This window comes from Rana temporaria, chromosome 7, assembly GCF_905171775.1.
Source record: "Rana temporaria chromosome 7, aRanTem1.1, whole genome shotgun sequence".
Taxonomy (NCBI): Eukaryota; Metazoa; Chordata; class Amphibia; order Anura; family Ranidae; genus Rana; species Rana temporaria.
The window spans coordinates 200,132,032-200,157,403 of record NC_053495.1 but is presented as its reverse complement, the minus strand read 5'-3'; the positions used below and the strand labels follow the sequence as shown (position 1 = coordinate 200,157,403).

The 25,372-nt window shown below is 45.7% G+C and overlaps 1 protein-coding gene across 1 annotated transcript; it reads right to left on the bottom strand.

Annotated features, from left to right (window-relative positions):
* Positions 1-3,247: 3,247 nt before the first annotated feature.
* TM2D1 (TM2 domain containing 1) lies at positions 3,248-21,771 on the bottom strand. The gene is made up of 7 exons (XM_040360808.1): positions 21,602-21,771; positions 18,953-19,026; positions 17,902-18,010; positions 14,981-15,072; positions 12,684-12,757; positions 6,203-6,320; positions 3,248-3,848 (listed from the first exon to the last, which is right to left on the bottom strand). Exons 1-6 carry the CDS (start codon positions 21,724-21,726, stop codon positions 6,210-6,212), a joined length of 585 nt encoding a protein of 194 aa, XP_040216742.1. The 5' UTR covers positions 21,727-21,771; the 3' UTR covers positions 3,248-3,848; positions 6,203-6,209.
* Between the last annotated feature and the right edge of the window lie 3,601 nt (positions 21,772-25,372).

The window sequence follows — 25,372 nt, the reverse complement described above, 5'->3', positions numbered from 1 at the left end:
CAACGTCGCACGACCGCGCATTTGTCAGTTAAAGCGACGCAGTGCCGAATCGCAAAAAGGTGCAAGGTCCTTAACCTGCATGTTGGTCTTAAGTGGCCGTTCCTGAGACGGATTTTTCCCTAAGGCCAGGTTCACACCTATGCGAATTGAGTGCGGCTTAAACCGCATCCAATACGCAGAACATTTCTAAATACATTGTTTTCAATGAGGCTGGTTCACATATGTGCGATGCATTCGCACTGCGCATTGCAGTAAAACCGTGTGCGTCTTTTAGGCATTGCGGTGCGGCTCAGGTGCGAATTCAAGCCCATTATCTTCTATGGGTACGCAGCCGATTCGCAGATGTGTTCAGTTCTCTTCAGGAATTTCTCTCATTCAGCTCAATACACTTCTCCCCCACTCTCCTCTCACCCGCAACTTCTCCCAGGTCTCCAAATTCGCATCTAAAATGTTGCTAATCTGCTGAACACTTCTTATCTCTCTGCAGAGATAAGAGAGCTGAAATTCGCACCGCACTAGTGTGATTCCGGCCTTAGCCATTTAGCAGGGACACAGACTGCTTTTATTTTTAGAAATATGGCTACCCCCAGAGAGGTTGCCTTCACTTTTATAAAGGAATAGCGGTAACAATACAGCGGCAACGATAATTAAAAATCACATTACTTTCTTACCAACGTCTCATCGGCAACTCAAACACTCAGTGGATTCCCTATTTTAAAAGAGCAAAACGGAAGGCAAAAAACAAAAAACAAAGAGTTACAGCCAAGTCCTTCCACATATCTCTGAGCTGCAAAAAAGATCCTTGCACATTCCGGATCAATACAATGTTCTCTAGAAATCTAATGGTGGAATATAATTTAGCCGCAGCAACACAAAGAGTACGAAACCTAATTCATCCCTTATGTTTCAAAGTTGCTGCTCTTGGCAGATGCTGATAACACTATGATAGATTAAAGGCAATGTACTGTTCTCAGCCGAGTAAGCACAGCAAACTGCATTTGCTACTCAGAGAACTGTGCTCCCCCCCCTCCCCCCCCGATCAGTCTGGTCAGATGAGGGAAACGCAGACTGGAAGGGTGAGGTCAGACTGCTTATTATCCATGAATCTGATGAATAAAAATAAAGCGCTAAACGACTATTGGTTTAAAAACATAATAATGATAGAAAAAAAAAAAAAGACAAAACGCGTTTAGGGTTTTTTTTTTTTGCGCTGTCCGTCCTCAGGACTTATCCCGAGTGGGGAATCTAGATGAGCGCTCAAAAAAACATGAAGTTACATTTAGGGCTGGGAAAAAAAAAAATCGATTTGAATCTTGAATCGAGTTGCAAGGGCAAATCAATTTTTTTTTCCCCATAGGTAGGAGCTCCGCGAACTAGGCCGAAGCCGCGGCCTTAACTTAAAAATCCTGCCCGCGGCGATCCTGGGAAAAGGCCGCGGACTAGGCCGAAGCCTCACCTAAAAATCCTGCCCGCGGCGATCCAGGGAAAAGGCCGCACGCGGCCTTTTCCCAGGATCGCCGCAAAGCAGGATTTTTAGGCGAGGCTTCGGCCTAGTCCGTGGCCTTTTCCCAGGATCACGGCGGACTAGGCCGAAGCCTCGCCTAAAGAACCCTGCCCGCAGCTTGCCGCGATCCTGGGAAAAGGCAGCGAGGCCGGACACCGCTTGCGGCCTTTTCCCAGGATCACGGCGGACTAGGCCGAAGCCTCGCCTAAAGAACCCTGCCCGCAGCTTGCCGTGATCCTGGGAAAAGGCAGCGAGGCCGGACACCGCTTGCGGCCTTTTCCCAGGATCACGGCGGACTAGGCCGAAGCCTCGCCTAAAAAATAAACCCTGCCTGCAGCTTTCTGCGATCCTGGGAAAAGGCAGCGAGGCCGGACACCGCTTGCGGCCATTTCCCAGGATCACGGCAGACTAGGCCGAAGCCTCGCCTAAAAAACCCTGCCCGCAGCTTGCCGCGATCCTGGGAAAAGGCAGCGAGGCCGGACACCGCTTGCGGCCTTTTCCCAGGATCGCGGCGAGCTGCAGGCAGGGTTTTTTAGGCAAGGTCGTGGCTTCGGCCTAGTCCACGGCCTTTTCCCAGGATAGTGGCGGACTAGGCTGAAGCCGCGGCCTCGTCTACAAACTTAGGACTCCACGTCCATGGAAAAAAAATAAAAATAAAAAAAACCTTGATTCGTATCGTGAATCAAGTTTTTTTTTTGTGAAATAAAGGAATATACCATATGCATCAAGTGTCAGTACAAATCCACAGCGCTATCAGAATATACTAATATTCAAATCTAAATACATCTAAGTGTACAATGTGATATCACAATTATAAGTGAATATACTCATAAAAATTGCAAGCATGCAAATTAGATGAAAAAAAAGTCAGTGATGCTACAAAAAAAAACGTGAAGTATTAAGAGGAAAGTCCATATAACTAAATATAGTTGATCCACTCTTCCAGGGCTTCCACCACACCTCAGTGTTCAGTGCTCCAATCCCCCCTTCACGTTTTTTTTGTAGCATCACAGACTTTTTTTTCATCTAATTTGCATGCTTGCAATTTGATGCACTGACACTTGATGCATATGGTATATTCCTTTAATTCACATATTATTTATTTAAACAGCAGCTAGGCCGCTTCAACTTCTTTCCATATAGGCGCAGTAGTGGGTTATCAGTTGGGCGCAGTTTGATACCCCAGTCATTACAAGTTTTTTTTTTACAAAAATCGCAGATTTCTTGTTGTCTAAAAATCACCCAGCCCTAGTTATATTTGAAAAAAAAAAAAAAAAAAGTACATGAGCTTCTTTTTGGGCAGATTACAGGCATTTTTTCTGCTTTTTACATTGGTGACCATTTGACCTGTGCAAAAAATCACAGTAAAAACGCGTCACTCTCTGCCTGAAAACGAAACGCTCAGGTGTAAATGCAGCCTAAAACTTGGATTACTCCATCATGCAAATGTTAACATCAGAAGAAAAAAAAAAAGACACTGGGGCTGCTGCTCCTACCTTCCTATTGGTCATTGAACCCCCCCCCCCCCCACCAAATCACAGTGATGAGCCAAAAAGGAGGTGCAGAAGGGACTGGGCCAATGCTAGACTTTCTGAGCAGACCAATATTTGGGGCTCCTGAGGCATAACGGATTCATGTAAAGATCCTCATACTTCTGTTTTCCGATAACTGTCCTCATTAGGTTTAGTTCAGTAATTAGAAATCTAAAAGGATAAATCCAATTTCAAAAGGTGGCAAAAACTGTAAATGAAAAACCAGCATAAAGTATTTATTAAACTGTAAATGTATCTGTACTGAGTCATTTCCCCCCCATTGGTCAATGAGTAGGAAAAAAATAAGAATAAAAAAAAAGTCCAAAAGCAACTTTATAAATATGAAAAAAATAAAAAATAAAATAAAAAAGATGCTTCCTCAAGGATTCTGCCTTTATAAATAGGCCATATCGTATGCGCTTGGGGGCGGTAATTGGAATTTCACCATCCAGGTTAGCAACAAATAAGATATTTGCAAATTCCCCCATTGATTCCAGAGACCGAGGGGGGCTTCTTCGAAATATGGTGGGGGGATTCCGTTTGTGGGCGCTTGTTGGTCATTTCAGGAGGGATTTTAACTTGATAGAGACAGAAGTGTTGACACGGGTAAGAAGTTCCATAGGCTGCACATTTCTGTCTTTAATGCTTTGCCAAAAAAAAAAACTGCCAACACGGATTTTCCTCCTCCGTTCACTGAAATTCCAGATGTTTTGGCCTCCATTTCTTTCAAGCACTTGTCGGACGTCAAAAGGTGAAAATCCACAATGAGTGCCTGTGAATTGTCGGGAGTCACCGTCCAGACGCTCTCGGGCCTGTAAAACATTGAACCGATTTTATTGATGGAAACATTAAGAGTTAGAATTTTTCTTGATTTAAAAGATGTAAGAATTATAATGATACTCCAAGGCTCTATAGCAGTGGTATCCAAACTGCGGCCCAGGGGCCAGATGCTTGCCTTTATCAGGCCCTTGGGCACCAACACTGGGACACCATTCCTTCCACTGGCACCAATGATGGGGCACTATTCCTGCCACTGACATCAGTGAAGGGGCACTATACCTCCCATTGATATCAACAATGGGCCACTATTCCTCCCATTGATACCAATGATGAGACACCATTCCTTCCACTGGCACCAATGATGGGACACTATACCTCCCATAGACACCAATGATGGGACACTATTCCTCCCACTGATACCAATGATGAGACACCATTCCTTTCACTGGCACCAATGATGGGACACTATACCTCCCATAGACACCAATGATGGGACACTATTCCTCCCACTGATACCAATGATGAGACACCATTCCTTCCACTGGCACCAATGATGGGACACTATTCCTCCCACCGATACCAATGATGGGACATAATTGCTTCCACTGGCACCAATGATGGGACATTATTCCTCCCACCGATACCAATGATGGGACATAATTGCTTCCACTGATACCAATGATGAGACACCATTCCTTCCACTGGCACCAATGATGGGACATTATTCCTCCCACTGATACCAATGATGGGACATAATTGCTTCCACTAGCACCAATGATGGGACATTATTCCTCCCACTGGCACCAATGATTGGACATTATTCCTTCCCCATATAAAAGATTTGCACTATTCCTCCAAACACACAGGACTATTCCTCAGACTGACATCAATTAATGATTTGTCTCATCCATGTAGACCAGTGGTCTCCAAACTGTGGCCCAGGGGCCAGATTTGGCCCCTTGTTTGCTTTTATCGGGCCTTTGGGCACTGACAATAGAGCACCATTCCTCCCTTCTGACACCAAGGATAGGGCACTAATCCTTTTCCTGATGCAAACAACTTGCACTATTCCTCCAACTAATACCAATGATGAAGCATTGTATACTCCCATTGACGCCAAAGCATTTTCTACTCATACTGGCCACATTCTGGGCCCCAGAAAGTCTGAAGGACAATAAACTGATTGATTGGACCCAGCTAATCACATGGTAAATGGACACGTGCGCCCCGGCATATTTTTTTACGTTGTTTGCGTAAGGCTTTTTTCGGCGTAAGGTTACTCCTGCTATATGGGGGCGTATCCTATGTTAAGTATGGACGTCGTTCCCGCGTCGAATTTTGAAAATGTTACGTTGTTTGCGCAAGTCGTTCGCGAATAGGGCTTTGCGTAAATTACGCTCACGTCGAAAGCATTGACTATTTGCGACGTGATCAGGAGCATGCGCACTGGGATACGTTCAAGGCCGGGGCCTGCGCCGTTCGTGAGAAATGTCATTTACGTGGGGTCATGTGTTATTTACATAAAACACGCCCGCATCTTGACAATTTGAATTTGGCGCGCTTACGCCGGCAGATTTGCGCTACGCCGCCGCAACTTACGGAGCAAGTGCTTTGTGAATACTGCACTTGCCCGTCTAAGTTGCGGAGGCGTAGCGTAAATAGAATACGCTACGCCTGCACAAACTTGCGTCCCCCTACGTGAATCTAGCCCAGTGTCTGCTGGGAAACTGAGTCAGAGAATAAAAGAACGTCCGTGATAGGCAGAACACTGAACACAGTGTCAAACGCCTATCATGGAACGGGACGGGACGGGACCAGGAGGAAGCCGGCGAGTTTTAAAAAAATGGACGCCCGCAGCCCCTCAGGTACACTGACTTGAGTATAAGCCGAGAGGGGTATTTTCAGCCCTAAAAAAAAAAAAAGAAGAAGGGCAGAAAAACTCAGCTTATACTCGAGTATATACGGTAAACAAAAAAAAAAAAATCAGCAGCATTCAGGATTCAGAGATCAATACTAAAAAGAGGCAGTGAGGAAGTTGGTGGGACCAGCGAGTATGTAATCTCTTTTTCACACTTCCCTAAACAAAAATTATTATATCCTGAGAAGCTGTCAGCCATGTTTAATAAAAAAAAAAAAACAAAAAAAAAAAACAGTACCAACAACAGTGTTTGAGAAGTCCAACGTCATTACATGAGGGACAATAATACAAAAACATAAGTCTGATTGGCGTAGAGATAAAGGCAACCAATCTGCAGTCAGCTAGCCGCTTTGTCTTCCTGTGTCTCATCTATACTGACAACAAGATCAAATATGCAATAAAACTAAAATCGCTCATTAATACATAATAGAATAAATGTTTTTTTCCCCATTACGACAAGCAACTTACACACAGCTCATGGATATAACTGCGCCTCTCTGAATGTTTCATTATTAATACTTAATCGGGTGAGCCTGGCTCCGTAGTAGTCAATGATGTAGCTCGATCCATCAGACGGGCCAACAATCTGCAAAAAGGGAAAAAAACTTCACATTTTAAAAATTGCTTAGGTTCATTTATAAAAAAGTACATGTTTTGTTTAGTTTTTTTGAAAAAGAGAAAGAGACAAGCCGAAAAAGGATTGACAGAAAAAACAAATGGTGGCGAGAGGTATAGAGAAAGGAGGTAAGCAGTGATGAAAAAAGTCTGCAAAAAATAAATAAAAAAATTGTGAGACAGAGCAAAAGAGAGCGAGAAAGAAAGAGCGAGCAAAAGAGCGAGAAAGAGCGAGCAAAAGAGCGAGAAAGAGCGAGCAAAAGAGCGAGAAAGAGCGAGCAAAAGAGCGAGAAAGAGCGAGCAAAAGAGAGCGAGAAAGAAAAAGAGAGCGAGAAAGAAAGAGCGAGCGAGCGAAAGAGAGCGAGAAAGAAAGAGCGAGCGAAAGAGAGCGAGAAAGAAAGAGCGAGCGAGCGAAAGAGAGTGAGAAAGAGCGAGCGAGCGAGCGAAAGAGAGCGAGAAAGAAAGAGCGGGCGAAAGAGAGCGAGAAAGAAAGAGCGGGCGAAAGAGAGCGAGAAAGAAAGAGCGAGCGAAAGAGAGCGAGAAAGAAAGAGCGAGCGAAAGAGAGCGAGAAAGAAAGAGCGAGCGAGCGAGTGAAAGAGAGCGAGCGAAAGACATGGCCAGAAGGGCACAGAGTCAAACAAATGGTGGCGAGAGGTATAGAGAAAGGAGGTAAGCAGTGATGAAAAAAGTCTGCAAAAAATAAATAAAAAAATTGTGAGACAGAGCAAAAGAGAGCGAGAAAGAAAGAGCGAGCAAAAGAGCGAGAAAGAGCGAGCAAAAGAGCGAGAAAGAGCGAGCAAAAGAGCGAGAAAGAGCGAGCAAAAGAGCGAGAAAGAGCGAGCAAAAGAGAGCGAGAAAGAAAAAGAGAGCGAGAAAGAAAGAGCGAGCGAGCGAAAGAGAGCGAGAAAGAAAGAGCGAGCGAGCGAAAGAGAGTGAGAAAGAGCGAGCGAGCGAGCGAAAGAGAGCGAGAAAGAAAGAGCGGGCGAAAGAGAGCGAGAAAGAAAGAGCGGGCGAAAGAGAGCGAGAAAGAAAGAGCGAGCGAAAGAGAGCGAGAAAGAAAGAGCGAGCGAAAGAGAGCGAGAAAGAAAGAGCGAGCGAAAGAGAGCGAGAAAGAAAGAGCGAGCGAAAGAGAGCGAGAAAGAAAGAGCGAGCGAGCGAGTGAAAGAGAGCGAGCGAAAGACATGGCCAGAAGGGCACAGAGTCACATCGGCTGCTTTAAGGGATTAGTTAATTAGCTCATGTTAATTTATGTTTCTGGTTACAGTTGTATTGTTAGAGTAATCAGAGCAGGAGGGGGGAACTTGTATTTTGGTTCTAATAAACAGTTCATGTTCAGCAAACAAACGAGTATTGTCTTGTTTGTTGTTGATAGCGGTTGGAATATCTGATATCTATATCCAGACAGGGAGGAAGCGGTATATGACGAAAGCACTCGAGCGGGGTGTGGGACGTTTTGTTACAGGGAGCAACCAGAAAAGTATATCCAGAAAAGCTATTGTTGGAAGCGACTAAAAGGCTCAAAATATATTGCTTGCAGCCAAACTTTTGGCAGTTATAAAAATGAATGCAGCTCTGTAATTAAGATCTCATTAATACTAGCAAAGCACTAAATCTGACCTGGTATCAGTCCCTTTACAGCAGAGCTCAGTCTGGGGGAGGGAGAAGCAGCACAATGAACCAATCTGTTCTGCTGTAGTTTAAGGAGCATGGTGCTAGGAGGAGACAGCAGAGTGTGACAGATGAGCTTACTAGTCAGTTGCTTCTCCTTTTCCTGCCCAGTCACAGACAGGAGGGGGGCAGCACAAGACCTGTAAGTGTTACTGAACTGCAAAAATCGAGTTTGCTACCCTCCTAGATAGGACTGTACTGTGTGGCAGTGCAGTTTTCCCAGAGTTCAGCTTTAACCGCTTAAAGCGGAGGTTCACCCTAAAAAACTACTTTCTACCATGCCATGCAGCATACTAGCGTCAGCTACAGTATGCCTTTTTTTTTTGCGCTGTACTCACAGTATAATCCAATAGTTTCGTTTTAGACACCCGCGGGGAATAGGCGTTCCTATCAAGAGGGGAACATGATTGACGGTCGGCTATGGCGCGTCACGCTTCCCGAAAATAGCCGGAGTAGGTCTCGGCTCTTCACAGGGCCTGCGCACAGACTAGGAGCTGACTGCGCAGGCGCCGTGAAGAGCCGAGTCCTATTTCGGCTATTTTAGGGAAGCGTGACGCGCCATAGCCGGCCGTCAATCATGTTCCCCTCTTGATAGGAACGCCTACTCCCCGAGGGAGTCTGAAACGGATTAAACTGAGTACAGCGGAAAAAAATAAAATAAATGCATACTGTAGCTGACGCTAGTATGCTGCATGGCATGGTAGACAAAATATTATTATTATTTTTTTTAGGGTGAACTCCCGCTTTAAGGACCGCCTCCTGCACATATACGTCGGCAGAATGGCACGGACAGGCATATCAACGTACCTGTATGTCCCCTTTAAATGCCTGTCCGTGTGGTCGTGTGCTTGCGACCCTGCCACCATCACCGTGAGTCAGACCGCGGGTCCCGTGGACTCAATCGCTGCGGGGATCCCCGCGATTGTCTCAAGGAGGTATAGAGCGGGGAGATGCTTGTGTAAACAAGCATCTCCCCTCTCTGACTAGTGACAATGACACGGATCTCGGAGCGGATATCAGTATCATGTGAGACAGAGCCCATCCCCCCCTACAGTAAGAAACACTGTGCCGGGAACACTTAACCCCTACAGCACCACCTAGTGGTTAACCCCTTTACTGCCAGTGTCATTTTTCACAGTAATCAGTGCATTTTTATAGCACCGATCGCTGTGAAAATGACAATGGTCCCAAAAATGTGTCAAAAGTGTTGCCATTGTATCGCAGTCTTGGAAAAAAAAAAATCACCGATTGCCGCCATTACTAGTAAAAAAAAATAAAAAAAAATTAACAAAAATGCCATAAAACTATCCCCTATTTTGTAAACGCTATAACTTTTGCGCAAACCAATCAATAAACGCTTATTGAGATTTTTTTTTAATGAAAAATATGTAGAAGAATACGTATCGGCCTAAATTGAGGAAAAAAATGTTTTTTTTTAAATATATTTTTTGGGGGATATTTATTATAGCAAAAAGTAAAAAAAGATTGTTTTTTTTTTTAAATTGTCGCTCTATTTTTGTTTATAGCGCAAAAACTAAAAACCGCAGAGGTGATCAAATACCACCAAAAGAAAGCTCTCTTTGTGAAAAAAAAAAAAAAAGATCAATTTTGTTTGGGAGTCACGTCGCACGACAGCGCAATTGTCAGTTAAAGCGACGCAATGCCGAATCGCAAAAAGGGGCCAGGTCGTTTAGCTGCAAAAGGGTCCGGGGCTGAAGTGGTTAAAGTGTCTGCGTTTTTTTTTTTATATTAGGTAAATTGCACACTTCTACGGTAACAACTCCACGATTTATCCTGCTCAAGTTACTGATAAATGAACTCTGGCAAGGCCCCTTTCACATTGAGGCGTTTTTCATGCGGTACAGCGCTAAAAATAGCGCTGCTATACCGCATGAAAAAACCTGCCCTGTAGGCTTTCACATTGAAGCGGTGCGCTAGCAGGAGCGCTCCAAAAGTCCTGCTAGCCGCATCTTTACCGCGGTATAGGAGCGGTGTGTTCACCGCTCCTATACCGCGCCTTCCCATTGAAATCAATGGGAAAGCGCGGTAATACCGCCCGCTAGCGGGGGTTAAAACCTCACTGCTAGCGCCCGAATATCGCGGTAAATACGACGGTATAGCCACGCTACAAATAGCGCGGCTATACCGCCACCGCGGCTCCACGCCTCAATGTGAAAGAGGTCTAAGCAAACCATAGGCGGCACTGACTAAGCACCAGAGGGAGCGGAGGCCAGCCTGGCGCTGAATTCCAGGATCTGTGTGGCCGGGTCTAATTTCCAGTGCAATGTACACACAGCCGGCCCTGTGCCGGCCCTCCTGGACCCTCTACAGACAGCTTGGCTGCTGACCGCAGGAACACATTTAAAATGCCAGCGTAATTTACTCTAACCATCTTATTCGGCACACAATGGCGGCGGAATCCTGAAACCTGCCATTATCTTCTTGGAGAAACGCGATCTCTGCTGCCGGAGCTTCCTTATGGCTTCGAGAAAAAAAAAAAAGAAAAGAAAAAGCTCTTTCTGTCTGTTTTGGACTGAATTCTGGGACCACAGCCCAGGAAGCAAATGTCAGAGGCAATATTTATGTCAATTCAAATTATAAGTCTTAACATCTGATGATTGTGTGTCTGATTTACAATCGGGAAATATTTCTTAAAAAGGAGAAGTTGACCTTTTAAAGAAAAAATGATAACGACAGAAGGTCAAATACCACCCTACTGAGAGAACAACAAATCTACACCTAGAGAGGTACTCCTAAAATCAGTTCTCCAAGTTCTGGGAACCTTGGATAGCGATGCCAAGCTTAGCCCCTCTGTCCTTGGTTTCCTCAAAGGGGTTGTAAAGTTTTGTGTTTTTCCACCTTAACCACTTAAGACCCGGACCAATATGCAGGTTAGGGACCTGGCTCCTAAACAAAATTGGCGTCCCTTTTTCCCCACAAATAGAGCTTTCTTTTGGTGGTATTTGATCACCTCTGCTGTTTTTATTTTTTGCGCTATAAACAAAAATAGAGCGACAATTTTGAAAAAAATGCAATATTTTTTACTTTTTGTTATAATAAATATCCCCCCCCCCAAAAAAAAAAAAATAATAATAATTATATATATATATATATATATATATATATATATATATATATATATATATATATATATAATTTTCCTCAGTTTAGGCTGATACGTATTCTTCTACCTATTTTTGGTAAAAAAAGAAAATCGCAATAAGCGTTTATCGCTTGGTTTGCGCAAAATTTATAGCGTTTACAAAATAGGGGATAGTTTTATTGCATTTTTATTATTTTTTTTTTTTACTAGTAATGTTTTTTTCGTGACTGCGGCATTATGGCGGACACATCGGACAATTTCGACACATTTTTGGGACCATTGGGCCAGATCCACAAAAGGGATACGCCGGCGTAAAAGTTATGTGAGCAGACTGCAGTTCCTCTTTAAGGCCAAACTCCGGGATAAGTAAATGTAATCTAAATCCATTAATCATTTGTATTATTCTGGAATCTCTGTGAGCATTGAGTATTTCTTCCAGATCTGTGCAGTAATCCAGTGTGAGACTTCCTGCAATAAAGACCGCTCACTGCTACTCTCTCCTTGTGCAGAGAGACTGGTCTTGTATCCACCCCCTTCTGTAGTTTTCTTCTAGAAGCCTGTAGTGTGTGGGGCCTGCTGGGCCACTCCCACAGCTCTGCTCTCTCTCCTTGTGCAGGGTGACTGGTCTTGTATCCGCCCCCTTCTGTAGTTTTCTTCTGGCAACCTGTAGTGTGTGGGGCCTGCTGGGCCCCTCCCACAGCTCTGCTATCTCTCCTTGTGTAGGGTGACTGGTCTTGTCTCCACCCCCTCTATCGTTTTTCATTTTTAGGCAGCCTTCTGGGCCCCTCCCACAGCTCTGTACAGACTATGTACAGCACAGTGCTGACGTGACTGCTACATTTACAGGGCAATATCTGTGTTTGCATAGACATTGGGTGCCCACTAAGTGGATTTATTTACTTTGTGGTTGAGGAAGATATTTAAATTAAAGGTTTTGGTGTCCGGAGTTCAACATAAAGCGGGGGTTCACCCTAAAAAAAAAATTCTAACATTGCATGGAGCCGACCTATGAGACCGACAGTATGCTGTTTTTTTTTTCTTGCATACATACCATTTTAGGGCGATTTTCACCCCCGGCTTTCGCGGGACTGGGCGTTCCTAATCACAGGCTGTGATTGACGTGCTTCCGACCGGCGCATACTGCGCGTCACGAGTTGCCGAAAGAAGCCGAATGTTGGTGCGCAGGCGCCGTATAGAGCCGCACCGACGTTCGGCTTCTTTCGGCAACTCGTGACGCGCAGTAAGCGCCGGTAGGAAGCACGTCAATCACAGCCTGCGATTAGGAACGCCCACTTCCGCCTGAAAGCCGGGGGTGAAAATCACCCTAAAATGGTATGTACGCAAAAAAAAAACAAAAAAACAACATCATACTGTCGGTCTCATAGGTCGGCTCCATGCAATGTTAGAATTTTTTTTTTAGGGTGAACCCCCCGCTTTAAGCAGACAGCTGCAGAAGAGTTCCAAAGTATCGTGATTTATGCTCAATACAAGGCAAAAATCCCTTCTGTGACATATCGTGTTACCGAAAAAAAAAAAAAAAAAGTTGCTTTGTAACCAACTCACCTGCATGGCGATGAGAATGAAGTCAATTAGGCTGCCAATTCCGCAGAACCCGACTGTGCAAAACTTCAGCATTCCTGGATGAAAAGCAAAACAGAAGCTGTGATATCTTCTCCTACTCATGTATCCAAACCAGGACCATCTCCTGAAAGCAGCCCACCAGTGTACTACGGGGCCACCTTATATGGTAGCTGCCACTCTAGACGACTAGAGGCACAAAAATAATAAGAAAAAATAAAAAATTCTTCCACTGATGTGTGGGGCAGCAATTATACCGTTCTGCTGTGCATTACAAAACATCGCTCCTTACCTGAACAACCGAATTTGACAAAATTAACCACTTGAAGACCCCACTTTTTCTGGAACTTTGTTTACAAGTTTACATTTTTTTTTAGTAGAGACCCTAAGGCAGTGGCCTCCAAACTGTGGCCCGGGGGCCAGATGCGGCCCTTTGCTTGCTTTTATGTGGCCCTTGGGGCACTATTTCATCCACTGATACCAACAATGAGGCATAATTCCCCTCACTGACGTCAATAAAGGGGCACAATGCCTCCCAATGACACCCATGATTGGACACAATTTCTCCCAATAACAATGGAGCCCAGTGACTCCAATAATGGGATACAATTCTCCCAATGACACCAACAATGGGGTCCAATGACACCAATGATGGGGCACAATGCCTCCCAATGATGGGACACTATTTCTTCCAATGACACCAATGATGGGGCACAATGCTTCCCGAAGATACCAATGATGGGACACTATTTCTTCCAATGACACCTATGATGGGGCAAAATATGTCCCAATGCTACTGACAATGGGGCCCAATGACTCCAATAATGGGATACAATTCTCCCAACAACAACAATGGGGTCCAATGACCCAAATGATGGGACACTATTCCTCCCAATGACACCTATGATGGGGAACAATTTCTCCCAATGATACTAACTATGGGGCCCAATGACTCCAATGATGGGACACAATTCTCCCAATGACACCAACAATGGGACATTGTTTATTCCCACTGTCGTCTGGACCTTTTCTACTCCCAATGGCCACAATCCGGCCCCCCTAAACTCTGAAGGACAGTAAACTGGCCCTTGGTTTAGAAAGTTTGGAGACCCCTGCCCTAAGGAATAAAATGCTGAAAAAAAACCAAAAATAAACACCCCACAATATATACCCTAATTTTTTTGTATAATATGAAAGATGATAAAATAGATACTCAACATGTCACACTTTAAAATTGCGCACACTCGTGGAATGGAAACAAACTACGGTACTTAAAAATCTCCATTACAGGTTACCAGATTAGTTAATGAGGAGGTCTGGTGTGAGAATGATTGGCCTCGCTCTAACGATCGCAGCGATACTTCACAAGTGGTTCAAACACTGTTTACAAATAGTTCACGACTTGCGTATTCGTTTGCCCCCTCCTGCAGTTCGCACACGAGCACTAAAAATAATTTTTTCTTATTTAACTTTTTTTTACACTGTCCTTAAAATTTTTTTGATCACTTTTATCCATATTGCAAGGAATGTACAACATAGGTAAATCCAATAAGAAAAAAACAAACAAACATGACGCTTAGCTTATATGCAAAAACAAACTCGTATGCGAGTAGCGCCCGCATATGAAAGTGATGCTCAAACCACACATGTGAGGTATCGCCGCGATTGTTAGAGCGAGAGCAATAAGTCTAGCCCTAGAACTCCTCTAACTCGAAACATGTGGAAATTTTCCAACTTTGCATATGGAGATTTGTAAGCGTAAAAGTTTGTCGCCATTCTGCGAGCGGGTGCAACTTTGAAGCGTGACATGTTGGGTATCAATTTACTCGGCATAACATTATCTTGCACAATATAAAAAAAAAAAAAATAATGGGCTAACTTTACTGTCGTCTTATTTTTTAATACAATTTATTTTTTGAAGAAAAAAAAATAAAAGTGCGCTTATAAGACCGCAGCACAAATACGGAATGACAGAAAGTATTGCAATGACCTCCATTTTATTCTTTAGGGTGTTAGAATTGTATATATATTTGGGGGTTCCAAGTAATTTTCTAGCAATAAAAAAAGGATTTTAACTTAAAGTGGTTATGTCTAAAGACTTTATGTTTTATGCATTTTATAGGATGGAAATAATTTTTATAAGAACTGCAATAAAATATATTCCTCATAATGTATTAAACAAATTATAATCTCTTGTGTGGGGACTTAAAACATCTGTATCTGCTTGTTCTCAGTACACCTTCTATGCCATTAAAAGCATGGAATCAAGTGCAGCGGCTTACCTAAAGCGGGGTAACCCAGGTAGAATCTGTCGGCTCCGAGCCATCCGAGAAACAAGGACAAGGCCACTGCTACTTTGTAGGAATAACCATTTCTGCAATTAAAAAGGGAACAGCCATGAACATACAGAGCACATAAAATCATGACATACACCTTTAGTTCCTTACATGTCAAGCTGAAGTTTAACCACTTCAGCCCCGGAAGGATTTACCCCCTTAATGACCAGGCCATTTTGTGCGATGCGGCACTGTGTCACTTTAACTGACAATTGCGCGGTCGTGCGACGTTGTATCCAAACAAAACGTATGTCCCTTTTTCCCCACAAACAGAGCTTTTTTTTGGTGGCATTTGATCACCTCTGCGTTTTTTTTTTGCGTTATAAAAAAAAACAAAAAACTTTTTTTTTGCTATAATAAATATCCCCCCCAAAAAAGTAAAAAAAAATGTTCTACATATTTTTGGTAAAAAAAAAAAATATATATATATATATATATATATATATATATTACTCAAAACAAAAATCGCAAAGGGCGTATATATTGATTGGTTTGCGCAAAAGTTATAGCGGCTACAAAATAGGGGGATATATTTATGCAGTTTTTATTATTTTACTAGTAATGTTAGTGATCAGCGATGTTTAGCAGGACTGCGACATTGCAGCAGACAGATCGGACACTTTTGACACTTTTTTGGGACCAGTGACATTTATACAGCGATCACTTCCCCCCTATAATTCTTAAATCGGCTGACATACACCTACGGCAGCTTGCGCAGCCATTCCGACCAGCCGCCGTATATCGATGGCGGCTGGTCGGCAAGAGGTTAATCTGCTTTTATTTTACCTTCCCTGGTTAACCATTCGTTTGTAACCAATCAGAACAAACTAATGAAAGTATTTAAGCCTAGGCTCACATCCAGTTTCCGTTGTGATTTCAAGGAGCAGTTGTACTGCGAGTTGATGCGGTCCAGTTGCGATTTCGAAGTTTTGTCTCTGCCCAGCTTCCTAATAAAAGGACTGCTGACAGCAGAACGTAAACAAAAAAAACAGCACTGAAAAAAAAAAAAAAGCCAACAGTGTGGGGGTCCCCCACCAATCTATACCAGGTTCTTCCCTGTCTTGTATGGGTTTTAAGGAGGACCCCACGCAAAAAAAAACAAACACAAAAAAAAACCCTTTGGGTCTTGAGTCTGCTATGGGTTTTAAGAGGAACTCCACACCAAGAAATATGGCGACCCCCCCCCCCCCCAAATCCATACCAGACCTTTACCTGAGCATGCAGCCCGGCGGGCCAGGAAAGGAAGGGGACGAGCAAGCACCCTCCTCCTACCATGCCACATAATGTGCCTGGCACAGCACCTTGTACCCATGTTAATGAGTGCCTAAGGGTCTGGTATCGAATTTGGGGGGGGGGGGGGGGGCTTGTTTTCAAAAATCTCATCCCAGCCACACTGCATATACTGTATGTGAACAGGCTAAAAAGAAAACTACGCCATTTCATTTGTCGTGTGATCCTATGCATTCTGGAACACATTAGAAAAATCGCATCAGTGTGAACATGGGGCTAAATGTATCTTCTGCCTTTATAACCCCCAAAAACTTCCCCACTGATGCATGGCTTGAGCAAATGTCATAATTATAACGTATAAAACAAATTGTCAACCCCTCAACTTCTCCCTTTCATTTTCTATCCTGCTTCTGAAATACACAGCTGGAATCTAAATTGGTTGATAAGGTAGAAAACACAATTCATCTTTAGAGCCGGTGTTCTGTCGAGAAGTGCCCCCTCCTATCGAATAGTGCCCGGGACGAACGGCACATGCGCTGTACGTCATAGCCAGGGCAGGACTTAGGGTGGTGGGGGCCCCATGGCTTAATAATCGAAGAGGGCCCCTGGAGCAGAGAAGCGGGGGGAGGGTGGGTCTCGAAGTTGCTGAGCGGGGGGGGGGGCAGTAATTTTGGGGCCCCTTACACAGCTGCAGTGAAGGGGCCCCCCTAAAGCATCGAAGTTGTTGGACGGGGGGGGGTACATCCATCCGCCGGAGTTGTTGAGCGGGGGGGGGGGGGTGCTGAAATTGCCGCGAATTGGGGATTTAAGCACAAATTTGCGAGGGGGCTGCTGCGATTGCTGAGAATGGGGGGGTTGCTGCAGTTGAGGCCGGGGCCCATGGGCTTGAGCCCAGTCAAGCCCAATGGTAAGTCCAGCCCTGGTCATAGCACAACTGCTGATTTGCTGATCAGCTGGGCTGACGTAACCATGGCGCATACGCACATCGTAAGAGGTATCTCTCGATGGGAGATAACATTTCACAGCCACAATTTAAACCTAAACCAACAGTGGGGGAACCGGACCATCAGCACACTGTAAAAAACTGTCCCGCAACAGCAAGGCGCAATGTGAGAACTACAGTCTCCCCCCCCGCTGTTTGTATAGGTTTCAATTGTGCCCGTGAAATGGCATCTCCCATCAAGAGATACCTCCTACTATGTGCGCTTGTGCCCTGGCACGTCACTACAGCTGATCGGCAACTCAGCTGGAGTGCGGCTCCATCTTGCGCATGCAGGCGGGCACTTCTCGACAGAACACCGGTTCACACAGGAATGCAGGCGTTCCCGTGCAATGTGTTTCGACAGCCCATTCATTTGAATGGGCTGCAAAACACACTGGACCGTGTTTGCACTACTTTTAAAAACGCATTGTGCCAAACTGCATGGTACTGCAGCACCATGTGATTTGGTGTCCGCTAACGCACTGCGTTTGTGATCTCCATTTGAGGTGCTGTTAACAATACACTTGCCCCGGCATACAGATTGAAAGCGAGGCTGAAAGTGATTGCGGAGGAATGTGCAAGCACAGCGACATTCCCGAGACGCGTTTTGGTGGTGTGAACCGACCCTCAGTCATATGATCTCAACTGTACTCACACGTTGCGGCAGGGAAACGGCCGGAAGAAGCCAACTTCTTTACCAGAGAAGGTTGTGACATTCCCCTCGTGATCTTTACAGGAAATATTCGGTGCCGGATAACATGGAGCTGCAGAAGATAAAATAGATGAGTGATGAATACCTTTATTAAAGGATTTTTATAGGCGTGACCAATATTTACTCTCAAACCCCAGACTTAAAAAAATAACTCCACTTTTGTTGGAAAAAAAATAAATAATAAAAAAATTATATATATATATATATATATATATATATATATATATTATATATATGAATAAATGTGCAAAAAAAAATAAAAAAAAAAAAAAAAAAAAAACACATTCCCCTCCAGTTGATCTATGTACATTGCAGGGAGTTTAAAGGAGTTGTAAAGGCAGAAGGTGCATTCTATGCATTAATCATTTAAGACCCGGACCATTATGCAGGTAAAGGACCAGGCCCCTTTTTGCGATTCGGCACTGCAACGCTTTAACTGACAATTGCGCGGTCATGCGACGCGACTCCCAACCAAAACTGGCGTCCTTTTTCCCCCCCCCCAACAAATAGAGCTTTTTTTTCGTGGCATTTGATCACCTCTGCGGTTTTAATTTTTTGCGCTATAAACAAAAATAGAGCGACAATTTTGAAAAAAATTCAATATTTTTTACTTTTTGCTATAATAAATATCCCCCAAAAAAAAAAAAAAAAAAAAAAAGTTTAGGCTGATACGTACTCTTCTACCTATTTTTGGTAAAAAAAAAAAAAAAACTTTTTTTTTCTCAGTTTAGACCGATACGTATTCTTCTACATATTTTTTTTTTATCTTTTACCAAAATCGCAATAAGCGTTTATTGATTGGTTTGTGCAAAAGTTATAGCGTTTACAAAATAGGGGATAGTTTTATGGCATTTTCATTAATATTTTCTTTTTTTTACTAGTAATGGCGGCGATCAGCAATTTTTTGGCGTCTGGGGAATCTCGAATTTGTTAAGAAATAATCAGGACTAGGAGATCATTAGCAGAAATATCACATAGAAATGGAACAACTTACCAAAAGCCGTTAGGTTGGCACATTTGAACGGTTCCTGCGTGATCGGGTTTATTTTTGGGTCCAGACACATATATGTTCAAGGATTAAGGAAAAAAACGAGCCGTTCTGATTAAATCATCCAGAAAACATATTTATACCCCGGAATGGAATGGATGAGGTGCAAATACAAACAGACATCTCTGATCTGCCCACCATAAAGGTGGTTATACAGGGATTTTATTTGTCACCTTTTTAGGACAAACTAACACATTTTAAAATTGCAAAAAATATGATAAAAGCAAAACTCTGGGATTTTTGTTCAAAAACAAAAATAAATTTCCCCATGCTATGAGGCCTTATGAGGCTTGTTAAGTCCAGGACAGGGGCCCCCAAACGTTTCAATACGAGGGCCACTTCATATAATTTACAATAATTCCAGGGCTGAAAAAAAAGTTTTATAAATTAACCACTTCCAGACCTGCGCACGACGATGTACGTCCTTTTTTTAAAGATGGATATCTCGGTAACGGCAGCAGCTGCTGCCACAACCGAGGTATCCATCTTAAGTGTGCGCGGATCTGTACACGATAATGGCGGTCTTTGCGGCGGATTCGCCGCGAGACCGCCGTTATCGGTGGCGGGAGAGGGGCCCCGTTCGGCAAGTGACTGGGGACGAGACTGAAGGAAAAATCTCCTTCGCCCGTCCCCATAGCTCTGCTGGGCGGAAGTGACATCAAAACGTCAGTCCCGCCCAGCCTCTTAAAGAAACATTTTTTTTTTTTTTGTCGTTTGAGAAAATGACAGTTTCAATAATTTTTTTTTTTTTTGCATTTTAGTGTAAATATGAGATGTGAGGTCTTTTTGACCCCCAGATCTCATATATAAGAGGACCTGTCATGCTTTTTTCTATTACAAGGGATGTTTACATTCCTTATAATAGGAATAAAAGTGATAAAAAAAAAAAAAAAAATTGTGTAAAAAGTAACAAAAATAAATAAAAATAAATAAGAAAAAACATTTTTTTAAAGCGCCCCGTCCCGACGAGCTCGCGCGCAGAAGCGAACGCATACGCGAGTAGCGCCCGCATACGAAAACGGTGTTCAAATCACACAAGTGAGGTATCGCCGCGATCGTTAGAGCGAGAGCAATAATTCTAGCCCTAGACCTCCTCTGTAACTCAAAAAATGCAACCTGTAGAATTTTTTAAACGTCGCCTATCGAGATTTTTAAGGGTAACAGTTTGACGCCATGCCACGAGCGGGCGCAATTTTTAAGCGTGACATGTTGGGTATCATTTTACTCGGCGTAACATTATCTTTCACAATATATAAAAAAATTGGGCCAAATTTATTGTTGTCTTATTTTTTAATTCAAAAAAGTGTTTTTTTTTTCCAAAAAAAGTGCGCTTGTAAGACCGCTGCGCAAATACGGTGTGACAAAAAGTATTGCAATGACTGCCATTTTATTCTCTAGGGTGTTAGAAAAAAATATATATATAATGTTTGGGGGTTTTAAGTAATTTTCTAGCAGAAAAAACAGTTTTAGGCTTGTAAACACCAAATCTGAAAAACACCTAAGGTCTGGAAGTGGTTAAATGTAAAAAGTAACAAATATGTCCCCCCCATACATCCAGCAGAGCATCCCCCTGCCACAACCAGGAGTGTCCAGCAGAGCATCCCCCTGCCACAACCAGGAGTGTCCAGCAGAGCATCCCCCTGCCACAACCAGGAGTGTCCAGCAGAGCATCCCCCTGCCACAACCAGCAGTGTCCAGCAGAGCATCCCCCCCCCCCACAACCAGCAGTGTGCAGCATAGGTGAGAACAAAAAAAAAAATCCACAATAGATCAGTAACAAATACCAACAAAAGTGCAATTGTATCTCTCTACATGTTGTTTCGCCCCTTTACGGCTTCTTCAGGAGATTCTGTTACAATAGACACTGTGTATGTAGACTGATCACTAAAATAGAAGACTATATATCAGAAAAAACTATTTAGGAAAAAAACAACAACAATAGTTGTTTTTTTCTGATATATAATCTTCTATTTTAGTGATCAGTCTCCTGAAGAAGCCGTAAAAGGGCGAAACATGTAGTGAGATACGATTGCACTTTTGTTGGTATTTGTTACTGATCTATTGTGGGAATGTTTTTTTTTGTTCTCGCCTATAAATATAAAATAATAAAATTCTCTATTTTTCTAAATATTGTCTTTTGTATGCGCTTGAAAAGTCCCAATTCTCCTTTTCCATGTTTGAGCTACAAAAAGCCTTCAACAGACTCACTCTGCAATTATTATTCTCCTTGTGTGTCCTCCCATTTTACATACAATGCCCCCCCCCCCCCCCCATAGTATTGCTGGTTTCTGTAGTCCAGTGGTAGACAACCTGGGGTCCTCCAGCTGTTGTTAAACTACATTTCCCATGAGGCATTGCAAGGCTGGCAGTAAGAATGACTCCCAAAGGCATGATGGGACTTGTAGTTCTGCGACAGCTGGAGGGCCCCCAGGTTCCCTACCCCTGGGTGTAGTCCCTCACTACGCAGAGAGCCCCCAGCCCCCCTTACCTAGGCCTCAGTCCTTTGGCAGCCCATTGCTGGGATATGTAGTGCCCCCCCCAGTTCAGACAGACCACCTATCCCCTTCCCCCACACAAATCCTCCTCTCAGGATATTGTCCCAGCCGCAGCTCTTCACACTTGAAGCTTCCATCCTCGGCAGACCCACAGGCCAGGCGCGCCCACCACAACACCACCGAGAACCCGGCGATCATCAGCTGACAACCCCTGGGCGCCGCCATCTTGCCGGTGGGCACAACAACAAGCGAGACGGCTACGTAGAAAGTCACATGACGCGGCGCCACCTTGGCCCCGCCCCCGCTGTCACAAGGCGCCGGGAGCCATCTTGGGTGTGGCACAATAGCGCGAAGAAGAAAAAAACGAACCGCCGTCCGCCATCTTGTGTGTGGCAAGCTATGAGGGGGGGGGGGGGACATTTAATTGAAATATGTTATACTATATATTGCATCACAGAGCTTTGTGAGGAGGATGTGAGCCGTGATGAAACCTTTCACCAGGAGGCTTCATTACTTGTTTGTTTTTGTTTCATTAGAAAGTAAGTATGGTGGCAGAGTGTTTCTGAGGGTGAAATAGTGTCCAGGGTGAAGAAAATGGGTCAGTTACAGGAAAACTAACACCAGAAGGTTTTATTTTGGATAAAATAGAGGAGGGGCTGCGACCGCCTTGTCGGTTTTTCTCTTTTTATCCCGACTTTAGGACATTTTTCTTCACTTCCTGTACCAGAACTGCAACAGGAAGTGAGAGGAAATCCCTCCACTGTCAGGGAAATCTCCTCTTTGGTCAGGTGAAGGACGGTAACAAACGTGTGACTGAGGCACATTTTTATCGTCCCCTAAGCTGCAAAAAACAAGCTGTGGGCATTTTTTCAGGCCTGAAGATTGCATAAACCTCCTCAGAACATGATCTGTTTTCTGAAAGCAGATACCCTAGAGTTGGGGTCGGCGACCTGCGGCCCGATAAATGTCCGGCTCGTCAGTGCACGTGATGAATTCACGTGCACGCGTCACCCGCCAACGTTTTTACCCCTTCACGACAAGCAGGGGGTTGGCTTTCTTGGGACAACAACCAATGCGGCTAAGAAGCCGCTCAGCTGTTATCCCAAGCAGCGGGAGGGGGCGTCCACCCTCCCCCTCTCCACTGGGAGGCCCGAGCTACCAGTCGACACATCCTCCCCCATCTCCCGCCGTCTTCCGTGGCTCATCTGGGCTCTCCCGTCCCACTGGGAGGCCCGAGCTACCAGCCAACACGTCCTTCCCCCTCTCCAGCCACCTTCCGTGGCTCGCCTGGGCTCTCCCATCCCACTGGGAGGCCCGAGCTACCAGCCGATGCGTCCTTCCCCCTCTCCCGCCACCTTCCGTGGTTTGCCCGTGCTCTCCCGTCCCACTGGGAGGCCCGAGCTACCAGCCGACACGTCCTTCCCCCTCTCCCGCCGTCTTCCGTGGCTCATCTGGGCTCTCCCGTCCCACTGGGAGGCCCAAGCTACCAGCCGATGCGTCCTTCCCCCTCTCCCGCCGCCTTCCGTGGCTCGCCCGTGCTCTCCCGTCCCACTGGGAGGCCCGAGCTACCAGCCAATACATCCTTCCCCTCTCCCGCCGCCTTCCGTGGCTCGCCTGGGCTCTCCCATCCCACTGGGAGGCCTGAGCTACCAGCCGATGCATCCTTCCCCCTCTCCCGCCGCCTTCCGTGGCTCGCCTGGGCTCTCCCATCCCACTGGGAGGCCTGAGCTACCAGCTGATGCGTCCTTCCTCCTCTCCCGCCACCTTCCGTGGCTTGCCCGTGCTCTCCCGTCCCACTGGGAGGCCCAAGCTACCAGTCAACACGTCCTCCCCCCTCTCCCGCTGCCTTACGTGGTTTGCCCAGGCTCTCCTGCCCCACTGGGAGGCCCGAGCTACCAGCCGACACATCCTTCCCCTCTCCCGCCGCCTTCAGTGGCTCGCCCGGGCTCTCCTGCCCCACTGGGAGGCCCGAGCTACCAGCCGACACATCCTTCCCCCTCTCCCGCCGCCTTCCGTGGTTTGCCCAGGCTCTCCCGTTCCATTGGGAGGTCTGAGCTACCAGCTGACACGTCCTCCCCCCTCTCCCGCCGCCATCCATGGCTCGCCTGGGTTCTCCCGTCCCACTGGAAGGCCCGAGGTACCAGTCGACACGTCCTCCCCCCTCTCCTGCCGCCTTCCGTGGTTTGCCCAGGCTCTCCTGCCCCACTGGGAGGCCCGAGCTATCAGCCGACACGTTCTCCCCCCTCTCCTGCCACCTTCCGTGGCTCGCCTGGCTTCTCCCATCCAACTGGGAGGCCCGAGCTACCAGCCAACACGTTCTCCCGCCGCCTTCTGTGGCTCTCCTGGGCTCTCCCTTCCCACTGGGAGGCCCGAGCCACCAGCCGACACGTCCTCCCCCCCTCTCCCGCTCCCTTCCGTGGCTCGCCCGGGCTCTCCTGCCCCATTGGGAGGCCCGAGCTACCAGCCAACACGTTCTCCTGCCGCCTTCTGTGGCTCTCCTGGGCTCTCCCTTCCCACTGGAAGGCCCGAGCCACCAGCCGACACGTCCTCCCCCCCTCTCCGGCTCCCTTCCGTGGCTCGCCAGGGCTCTCCTGCCCCGCTGGGAGGCCCGAGCTACCAGCCAACATGTCCGCCGACTGGCCGGAAACCCCAATGAAGATGGATTGGACTTCGATCGGGTCTCGGATCTAGTAACCCGGATGCAACGTCATGAAATCACGTCCGGTTTACAGAAGACTTAGAGATGCCAAATTTTTTAAAATTGCTGTGTAATATGCAGAGGGGGGCTGTGTAATTTAATAGGGGGCCCAGAGGTACAGGGGCTGTGTAATGTAAAGGGGTCCACAGGTACGGGGGCTATGTAATGTAAAGGGGTCCAGAGGTACTGGGGCTGTGTAATGTAAAGGGGTCCAGAGGTACGGGGGCTATGTAATGTAAAGGGGTCCAGAGGTACTGGGGCTGTGTAATGTAAAGAGGTACAGTGGTACAGGTGCTGTGTAATGTAAAGGGGTCCAGAGGTACTGGGGCTGTGTAATGTAAAGGGGTACAGAGATACGGGGGCTGTGTAATGTAAAGGGGTCCAGAGGTACGGGGGCTGTGAAATGTAAAGGGGTCCAGGGGTACAGGGGGCTGTGTATGGAAAGGGGTCCAGAGGTACGGGGGCTATGTAATGTAAAGGGGTACAGAGGTACTGGGGCTGTGTAATGTAAAGGGGGCCAGAGGTACGGGGGCTGTGTAATGTAAAGGGGTCCAGAGGTGCGGAGGCTGTGTAATGTAAAGGGGCCAGAGGTGCAGGGTGCTGTGTAATGTAAAGGGGGGCCAGAGGTGCGGGGACTGTGTAATGTAAAGGGGGCCAGAGGTGCAGGGTGCTGTGTAATGTAAAGGGGGCCAGAGGTGCAGGGTGCTGTGTAATGTAAAAGGGGCCAGAGGTGCGGGGACTGTGTAATGTAAAGGGGGCCAGAGGTGCGGGCCGGTGTAATGTTTTCTTCATTTATTAGCAGGTGAATGCCACCCTCCATGCATTCACATACATTGAATCCGGCCCTTAAGTGGAAAAGGTTGCTGACCCCTGCCCTAGAGAATAAAATAGTGGTAGTTCCAATTTTTTATGTTATGCAATCTTACCACAAAGGTCTAAGAAACACAAATTTTCAGTAAAAAATACACTAAAGTTTACTCCTGACCCCCTGTCTACTATGTTGTACATTACCTATTCCTGTCCCCTGCACGGTATATGCTATGCTGTACATTACATACTCCTGACCTCTGCACTGTATATGTTGTATTGTACCTTACATACTCCTTTTATTGTCTCAGCAGTTCCTGGTGGATGAGTCGTCCTCGAACGTCGTTCTTCTTGAAGGTAGGTACA